At 61.6% G+C, this 8,472-nt stretch overlaps 2 protein-coding genes across 3 annotated transcripts in view; one reads left to right on the plus strand and one right to left on the minus strand.

Moving 5' to 3' along the window:
* NECAB2 (N-terminal EF-hand calcium binding protein 2) overlaps nt 1–3,660 on the plus strand; it is a 59,229-nt gene extending 55,569 nt beyond the window's left edge. The window contains exons 6-13 of the mRNA XM_083851721.1: nt 286–422; nt 1,392–1,510; nt 1,631–1,710; nt 2,209–2,265; nt 2,379–2,491; nt 2,695–2,772; nt 2,906–2,997; nt 3,132–3,660. Coding sequence (XP_083707847.1) covers nt 286–422; nt 1,392–1,510; nt 1,631–1,710; nt 2,209–2,265; nt 2,379–2,491; nt 2,695–2,772; nt 2,906–2,997; nt 3,132–3,160 — 705 coding nt within the window. The 3' untranslated portion in view covers nt 3,161–3,660. The remainder of the gene's footprint in view (nt 1–285; nt 423–1,391; nt 1,511–1,630; nt 1,711–2,208; nt 2,266–2,378; nt 2,492–2,694; nt 2,773–2,905; nt 2,998–3,131) is intronic.
* Nucleotides 3,661–3,675: 15 nt separating this feature from the next.
* On the minus strand, nt 3,676–8,471 carry SLC38A8 (solute carrier family 38 member 8). 2 transcript variants are annotated; one of them, XM_083851720.1, is made up of 10 exons: nt 7,312–8,471; nt 6,604–6,802; nt 6,321–6,465; nt 6,069–6,173; nt 5,797–5,854; nt 5,529–5,643; nt 5,256–5,403; nt 4,965–5,164; nt 4,796–4,847; nt 3,676–3,814 (listed from the first exon to the last, which is right to left on the minus strand). In XM_083851720.1, the coding sequence occupies exons 1-10, from the start codon at nt 7,486–7,488 to the stop codon at nt 3,718–3,720; spliced, it is 1,296 nt and encodes a 431-aa protein (XP_083707846.1). In that variant the 5' UTR covers nt 7,489–8,471; the 3' UTR covers nt 3,676–3,717. The 2 variants fall into 2 exon arrangements, with proteins under 2 accessions (XP_083707846.1, XP_083707845.1); XM_083851719.1 differs by lacking the exon at nt 7,312–8,471 and adding an exon at nt 4,245–4,294 and having other exon boundaries at nt 3,794–3,814; nt 5,529–5,854; nt 6,069–6,465; nt 6,604–7,059.
* Nucleotide 8,472: the final 1 nt, after the last annotated feature.

Consider the following 8,472-nt stretch of genomic DNA (forward strand, 5'->3'; position numbering starts at 1 on the left):
GTTCTGCTGGTAAAGCATTATTTTTAATTATTTCCTCTCTCGAGAGTGGTTTGTATTACCTCAGGAGCTTCTACACACAAAAATACAGTAACCTGCTCATTCAACCCGATGGGGACAAACCTCTTTGAAAACTTCTTTGAGGCTGATCAAGGTGAGGTCAAACTCTGTTTGGAGTAGGGATGGAGTAAAGCTAACCTCGTTTACCTCGCTTGGCTTAATTTATCAGCAATTACCACGGGACCCAGGGCCTGGCACTGGCTTTCACCACGCTGTCCCCACCCGCAGGTCTATGAGAGCGGCAGTAATGTGGACCAGTTTGTCACCCGCTTCCTGCTGAAGGAGACGGCCAACCAGACCCAGTCGCTGCTCAGCTCGGTGGAGAGCGCCGTGGATGCCATCGATGAGCAGACCAACCCCGCCAGGTCCTCAGAGCCTTCTTCCTTACCGTCTGCTTCAAGGCTGACCCCACTGCGAGGGGTGGAGGGGAAGGGGGATGCTATTGCATGGCTTGTGTGGATGTTATGTCCCCATCCCTGTCCCCGTCCCCACCCCTGCATCCCAGCACTGCAGGGAGCCCGGGGAAGGTGGAAGAGATGGCTTCAACATAACTGGCTTCGAGGTTTATTTTCTGAAGTGCTGCCAGGGCTACAGCGCAGGGGGTCTCTGCAGCAATGCCCAAGCCTCAGCGCAGCTGCGATGGTGTCACAGTGTCACCCGTGTCCCCAGCGTGCTGGAACAAGGACAGGTTGCCATGGAAACCGTTTCGGGACACTCGGATGCTCGCAAAGCGAATCTACCTCTGACCATATCTAAAACCACAAAGCCCCAGGTGCCTGGGTGACTTCCCACCGGGTGCCCCCCCACCCACACCATCAGCTGCTTCGCTCCATTTTGGAAGGCTCCCACCGGTCTGCGAGTGCATGGGGAGAACGGGGAAGGCAGGAGCTCGCCGGGAATGCCAAAGAGGAAACGAGCCCAGCTTCAGGCAGAGCTCATGAAAGGCTTCCCTCTCTGTTATGTGCTGGTGTGTGGGCCCAGCTCACAATGAACAGTATTGTAGCTGTTTTCTCATGGTGATAATAGAAAAAAAGAACCCTACAAAAATATTATTTCATGTATCAGCATGAATACAAAAAGGTGGCCTGAAAAGCAGAGAAATAGAGGGCTGTAAAACACAGCATCAGAGTTGATTCCTCATTAAATTGGGATTAAAAGGCAGCGACCGCTTGCCCCTGCCCAATTCCCACCTGCTGACGGGGGCTGCTCGCTGCCCACCAGGTCACTGCAGGGCCCACAGCACCTTCACCATGAGGGGTGGCTCCTGCCCACCGAGGGCAAGAAAAGGGAGAGGAGAAGCAGCCCTTAGCACTGAGATGCTCTGCTCTCTGCAGGCACTACCACGGCCAGGCTGGCCATGCGCTGGTGGAGCCCTGGTACGACAGCCCCATGCCCAGCTATGCGCCCCCTGCCCGCGTGGTGCCCAGGGACCGCGGGAAAGGCAGCCAGACTGGTAAGCAGGGGACTTGTCCCATCCTCTCCAGCAGCCCAGAGCCTCCCTGGCACGTTCCCAGCTCCCGGCCAGGCTCCCACGAGTGCCTCTCGTTGTGTTTTTTCCTATATGTCCCCACAGGTCCCTCTGACCCCAAGGAGGACGGGTTGGAGGGGCAGATCAGCAGGCTGGCCGCACTCATCGGCAGGCTGGAGGACAAGGTGAGGGGTTCTGCATACCTACACCAGTGCAGTGGTGGCAGTGAGGGATGCCGTGAGCCTTACTTAAGCAAGAAATAAACCTATGAGGAATGCAAAGCCTCTTGCAGAAGCAGCCTTACTCCGTCTAGGGACTGACAGAGAGATATCTAGGTGCTGGAGATGTTTCCAAAATCCTTGTGGTTTGCAAAGGTTTGCAGGGCAGGAGGGGAGCAGGGTGGTGATGTACCGGGGAGGAAACACAGTGTGGGCAATTTGGGGCCAACATGGGGCTACCAAGACCATGGAGCCTGGCACCAAAGCCTCACCAAGGTCTCCATCATTCCGCATCTCCCTGGATGCTGGCTTTCACTCCGGGTGTCTCCGATGCTACCAGCACCAGGCTGGGGCTGCCCCAAGCTTCTGCTGCCATCAGGGCAGGTGGTGGCTCAGTCCCCAAATTCGGAGGGACATGGCTCCCCAGACTCCCTTTCCTTTCTCCCTCCCTTTTTTTTTTTCCAGACCCTCTGGTTCGACCTGCACCAGCGGCTGTCGGACAGTGAGAGCACGGCGTGCACGGTGAGCGTGTGGCCGTGCTGGCCCTCACCATCACCCCCGGGGTGTCCCTGCATGGGAACGGAGGGGGGTCACCGTGTGTGTCAGGTCTCACATGCCCTCTGCCCCCTCTCCAGTACCTCCTCCTGGTGCGGGACGAGATGACAGTGTCGCACAAGCACCTGGGCGAGTTCTGCAGCTCCCTGAAGCAGTATCTGAAGAGCGTGGCCGGGGAGAGGGACTGCTTCCAGTGGGTGCCCCATGGGGGATATCTGGGGACAGGGCTGCGGGAGGGGGGGCGGTCACCAGGAGGCTTGGGTGCCAGGAGCTGGGCTGCTGGGGCCACCCCACAGAGGACAAGGGCTGGGGGTGCCCTATGGGGGTCTATGGGGTGCCCCCAGTGCAGCTCCCCCCCCAAGGGGCTCACCCCCCTCTCCCCACCACCACCACCAGTGTCACCGCAGTCAAGCTGCCCGACGGGGTCACCTTCATCGTCTACGAGTTCTGGGAGACTGAGGAGGACTGGAAGAGGTAGGATGGGGTGGGGAGGCGATGTCCTTGGGGATGGGTGGGAAATCTGGCTGAGGGTGTGCGGGATGGCTGGCAGGGAGGGGGCCAGGGTCAGGAGGGTGATTTGGGGCTGCCACCCCCCACCCGGCCGCAGGCACCTGCAGAGTGCCACCTGCAAGGGCTTCCAGCACGTCAAAGTGGACACCCTGAGCCAGCCCGAGGCCATCTCCAGCGTGGCCGTGCCAGGTACGACATGGGCACCCCCTCCCCCGGGGTGCCCCCTTGGGACAGCCAGCACCCGTCACGGGGCTGGGTTGTCCGTCAGGGTGGGGTGGGGACAGCGGGGCGGGGAGGTGACATCGAGTGACATTCTCCTGCAGCTGCCTGGTGCACCCTGAGCCGAGAGTGACAGCGCCGAGGGCCTGGCCGTGCCCCCCCCTCCTGACAGCCCAGGGAGGGTGGGAGGTGTGAGTGTCACCTGCCTGTGCTGAAGGAAGCCGCTGTAACACCCCCCCCCCCCCCCCAAAAAAAAAAAAAACTCCCCAGCATCCCACCCCTGGGTACCCCATCCCTGGGGGCACCTCTCCAAGGGGGTGGGGGCATGATGAGGATGGGGTGGGAATGGGGGTGTTGACCCCCCCCCCCCCAAAAATGGATGTTGGGGTCCCTGTAGGGCCCTGATGGGGTCTACAGGGGAGGGAGCGGGGCTGTGGGGTGGCAGGGATGGAAATCTTGGGGGGTCCGTGCGTGCCTGTCTGTCCATCTGTCTGTGTACACCCTGCCCGACCCCATGGGCTGCCCGGGGGGGGGGGGAGGGGGTGGGGCTCACCAGGTCCCTTCCTCACCCAAGTGTTTATTAACAGTAGAGCAATGGAGACAATGATACCGAATAAAACCGTGATGGTGGGAGCCAGTGGTCGTGTGGCCATGTCCGGGGTCGGTGTTCTGGGGGAGGGACATGGCCCCTCAATGCAGCAGCCCCATCACGGCCAGGGCAGCGCTCTGCCCGCACACGAAGGTGCCCCCCAGCACCGAGAGGATGCCCCAGGCAACGAGAGCGGCCCTGCGGGGACATAAGTTTGGGGTGGGACACCCGGTGGTACATAGCCCTCGCGGGGGGGGGGGGGGGGGGGGGGAGGTCTCCTCTGTGGGGTGCCAGCCTCCTCCGTGGTGCTCCTGGGCATGGTCTGGGGGACCCCTTCCAGCCCCTGTGACAATGACACAAGGTGCCCAGTAAAAAGCCTGGCAGCCACCCCTCCCCCATGGCATGTTGTACCCCCCCCCCCCCCATCATCCCCCCTGCCCTGCCACTGGGGCACAGCCCCATGGCTGTTCCTGCTCACCCCAGAATCGATGTCTCCCCCCTGACACCCCTTCCCCTTCTGCCACCCCCGTCCCTCCTACCTATGGGACTGTGTCCTCAATTCCCCATTACTCTATCCCATCCCCCCCCCCCCCCATGCCCCCTCGAGCCCCCCAGATGTGTCACTCACCCCCAAACCACGCTGCTGCTCCATCGCGGGGTCACCAGCACCTCCCCAAACTGTCCCAGACACCGGCCAGGCACAACGATGGGGACACACCTCCCCAGTGATGGACACCAAGAACCCAAAGGCACCCAGTCCCCCCACCTCCAAATCCCAAGGCTCTACGGTCACAGCCCCATGGTCCCCTCCTTCCATCCCTCACAGCCACCCCACCTGGGACGGGTCCTGGTACTCGGGCACCTCCCCAGAGCCTGGGCACAACCCTGGGAACTGGGACCTGGGCACATCCCTGGGACATGGGACCTGGGCACATCCCTGAGATAGGGGACGTGGACACATCCCTGGGACATCCCTGATACTGAGCACAGCCCTGGGACATGGTACCTGAGTAGAGCCCCGATACCTGTTTGCATCCCTCCTCACTCCCCCATCCACGTCCACCCCCTCATGCCACAGCATCCCATTCTTTGCAGCCCCCACCATGCCCCAAAATCCCTCTCCACCTCACAGGGCTCCCCACGTATCCCCCTGGGGACCCGGTGCCCTCACACACTCACTTTTTGCGTGGCCCGATGCGTTGGCTCCCCGTCATGCACACCAGGCACAGCCCTGCCACCAGCGCGGATACTCAGCACCACCACGGGCACCAAACCCCAAGGAACAGGTCCAAAATTAACCCCACAGCCCGCCCCCCCCCCCCCCCCCCTCCCCGCCTCCTTCTCCTGCCTGGGAAGATGAAGATGAAGAATGCACTGATGCCGCCGATGAGCTCGATGACCTTGCCGATGTCGGGGACGAACAAGGCGATGGCGAGCGTGGCAGCCATCCACGAGATGGTCAGTGCCACCCGGCTCCGCCGCTCGGGGCCGTCAGCCAGCGGGGCCGCCCCGCGCTTGGGGTGTGCCCACAGGTCCCGCATCACCGACCTGCTGGCGGGGACGGCTCAGGGACGGGGGGGGGACCTGGATTTTGGGGGGGGAGGAACAGGACAAGGACGCTGCTGTGGTGCCCCCTCACCTGCCCAGCAGCACCACGATGGGGTAGATGGTGACGATGGAGACACCGAAGAGCAGGCGGGCGACGATGACAATGGGGTCGTTCCCCGGGTAGGACATCAGGACATCAGCTGCCACGGCCTCGCCGAAGGTGAGGTAGCCATACAGCCCTGCAGGTGGGGAGGTGACAACAGGCTGTCCCCAGGGAGGGGACAGGGGATAGTGACGGGGAGGAGGCCCCCTCCCCCCCCAAAATCCCACAGGGAAAGGAGGGGACAGGAGGTTCCAGCGTTACCCGTGAGGGAGTAGATGAGGAGGCAGATGAGCATGGAGAGCACGGAGACAGCGACCCAGTGGGAGAAGCTCTGGTTGCGCATGCTGCTGTAGATGGCCACGCAGGCCTCGTGGCACTGCAAGGAGGACAACGCTGGCCACCTGCCCTCCTCCTCCAGCCCAGAGCCCACGACCGTGGCCCCAGGGCCTCGTCTCCTGCCCGCAGCCACCTCGGGGCCCCTTCCCCTCAGTGCCTCCAGGTGGGGATGGCCACGGCATGGGGGACGTACCTGGAAGCCGAAGCAGATGGTGGGGATGACGCTGAACATGGAGGCCCAGGAGGAGGCCCTGTGACATTAGAAAGGGAAGGGGGAGAGGAAGAGCAAAGGCCACGAGGCCCCCGGTGGCCGAGGGGACCTGTGAAGCACAGATGTCACTGCAGGGACCTCCCGCCACATGATTTTTGGGCTGGAGGCTGCCACCCCCTCATCCTGGGCTGTCCCCACCTCACCCCCTGCACCCTGCCCCTGTGCCACCACAGGGCACACAGCGCTGGCCTTACCTGGGGGGGCGGGGAGGCCGGGGCGAGCTGAGGCTCCCTTCCTGCAGGTGGTACTTGAGGACGATGACCAGGGTGAGGTAGCAGGCGGACAGCGTGCCCAGGATGCTGCCAGGGCATGGGGTGGGGGCCGTGAGTGGGCAGACAGGGGACGGGGGCGGGGGGGTCACATAGATCCCAAGGGGACACCGGTGGCCAGGACAAGCCTGGCTCCCACCACGGCTTGCGGCTGACACAGAGTGACCACGGGGGTACCTGGAGTACTTCTGGAAGCCGATCTCCCTGGGGACGGAGAGTGGGAAGATGACCAGGACACAGAGAGCTGGGAGGGTGAAGCGCTGGTCCGCGTACCAGGGGGGGCCCCCGCTCAGCGTGCCGTCAGGGTACAGGGAGTCACACACTGCGTGGTGGGTGACAGACAGTCAGAGATACCCCCCCCCCCCCAAAAAAAAAAAAAAAAAAAGCACCCCACCAGGCCAGGAGCATCACCTCCCTGGGGGACCCACGTCCCCTCACCCTCCGCACCGGGGACACTCACGTTTCTCCAGCTGGTCGCCCACCACCCTGAGGAGGGCCACGGAGATCATGAAGAGGTTGAGGAGGAAGCAGAGCTCGCAGAGCTTTCCCGCTGCTGGCCCGCACACCGCCCGCACGACCCCCTGGTAGGTGGGCTGGGCGCTGAGCGCCGCCGCGTAGCCCAGCACCGCCAGCCCGCTCACCAGGAACACCAGCGAGCCCTGCGGGGACAGGAGCCGGCCAGGTGCACCCTGTCCCCTCCGCTGGGGGACACTGGCTCAGCCCACCAGGTCCTCTTTGTGGTGGCCCCAGGGAAAAGGAAGGGGGAAAAACACTTCTATGCAAGCTTCTGGGTTTAGATTTGGGTTTTGGGGGCATGCAGGAGAGCAGCAGCCAAAACTAGTCTAGATTGAGGTAAAAGTCAGCTTAAAGTCTAAAGGATGTTAAAGGCAATTTTTGCAGCCTTTGTCCTGGCTGGTTTTAGCATCAGTCAGGACATGGGCTCTGCGTGTCTTGCACTGGGAAGGGTCCTGGAGCCCCGGTGCCAAATGCCGCATGAAAGGTAAAGCCCCTGCACCCCCCGTCCCCAATTCAACCACAGCCTCAGCTCCCTTTTGGGAAACCGCTGCCAAGACCAGAGCAGAGCCAGGGGATGCCTGGGGATGCTCTGCCACCACTTCAACCTCCCCATCCCCATCCCTGCCCCTTGGGCACCCTGTTCCCCCCTTACCAGCTCCACCAGGATGGCAGGCACAGCCCCCCCAGCCTTGCTGAATGCCCAGGGGAAGCTGAGCAGCCCAGCGCCCAGCGCCGACTTGAGCATGATGAAGACAGCGCCAGCGGAGGAGAGTCCGGCACTGCCTGCACTTGGTGGTCCCAGCAGTGGCCGCCCCTCACCCCCCTCCATCTCCCAGTAGCCCAGCAGGAGACTGGGCTGGAGCTGTGGTCAGGGAGCACGTCCCCCTCTGGTGGTCCCCACCCCCATGGGAGGCACCATTGGAGCCCCCTGAGCCCACCCAAGGGCTGAATGGGCATCACCCCAAAGCTGGGGACCTGGGGGCAAGGGGCCCGTCCCCTATGGGGAGGGGGGAACACGCTGTGGCTCCACACAAATGATCCCCTGGGACCGGCTCACGTCAGCAACTATGGGCTCAACGCACAGGGCCCCCAGCCCCAGCTGACAGCCCCTAATGCATTTTTGATTTCCCAAATATGTGCCCTTCTGATCTCGATAAGGCGGATAAAGAGACTTTAATCAGCTGCTCGGAGGAATTAGGGATGGCTAATTGTGCCTGCCACCTCCATTACATCTCTGCTGCCTGCGGGGCTTATAACCATTTAAAAGGGCCCTCCCAGGCCTTCATTAGCTGCACACCAAAGGCTTTGGGAATAATTGGCCTCTATGATTTAGAAATTGGCCACTGGGCTGTAAAATACCAGCCACTGAGAAAGGCTCTTAATTCGGAATGGCGCTTTGATACAAGTTGACTCTGGTTTCAAGGCCGCACTGGGGCTGTAATCTCTCATTAGAGCTGATGAGAGGATTGAGACTCCTCATTAGCACTGGCCAGAGCAGAGGCACCAAAACTTTCTATGCTCCCTCCAAGAGAGCTACAAATCAAAGGCCATGTTACGGTGCTTCCCTGTGGGCTTTGGGTGTTCCTCACTGGCATTTTTCTACCTCTCTCCCATTTACTGGGGTGTTCAGCCCCCAGGCTGCAAGTCCCTGTGGGCTGGCTGCTTTACCCACTGCTGAGCCCTATAGCTCATCCCCTCCCCCTTTTTTGGTAGAAGAAGGGCTGTTGATGTATTTTCTGCAGTTACCTTTGTTTGAAGACAGTCAAAGGTACAAATAGACGGTCCTTACTGTGGATTGTCCAAGTCCCCATTT

The sequence above is a fragment of the Anser anser genome, assembly GCF_964211835.1.
Source record: "Anser anser genome assembly, chromosome: 11".
NCBI classification, from domain to species: domain Eukaryota; kingdom Metazoa; phylum Chordata; class Aves; order Anseriformes; family Anatidae; genus Anser; species Anser anser.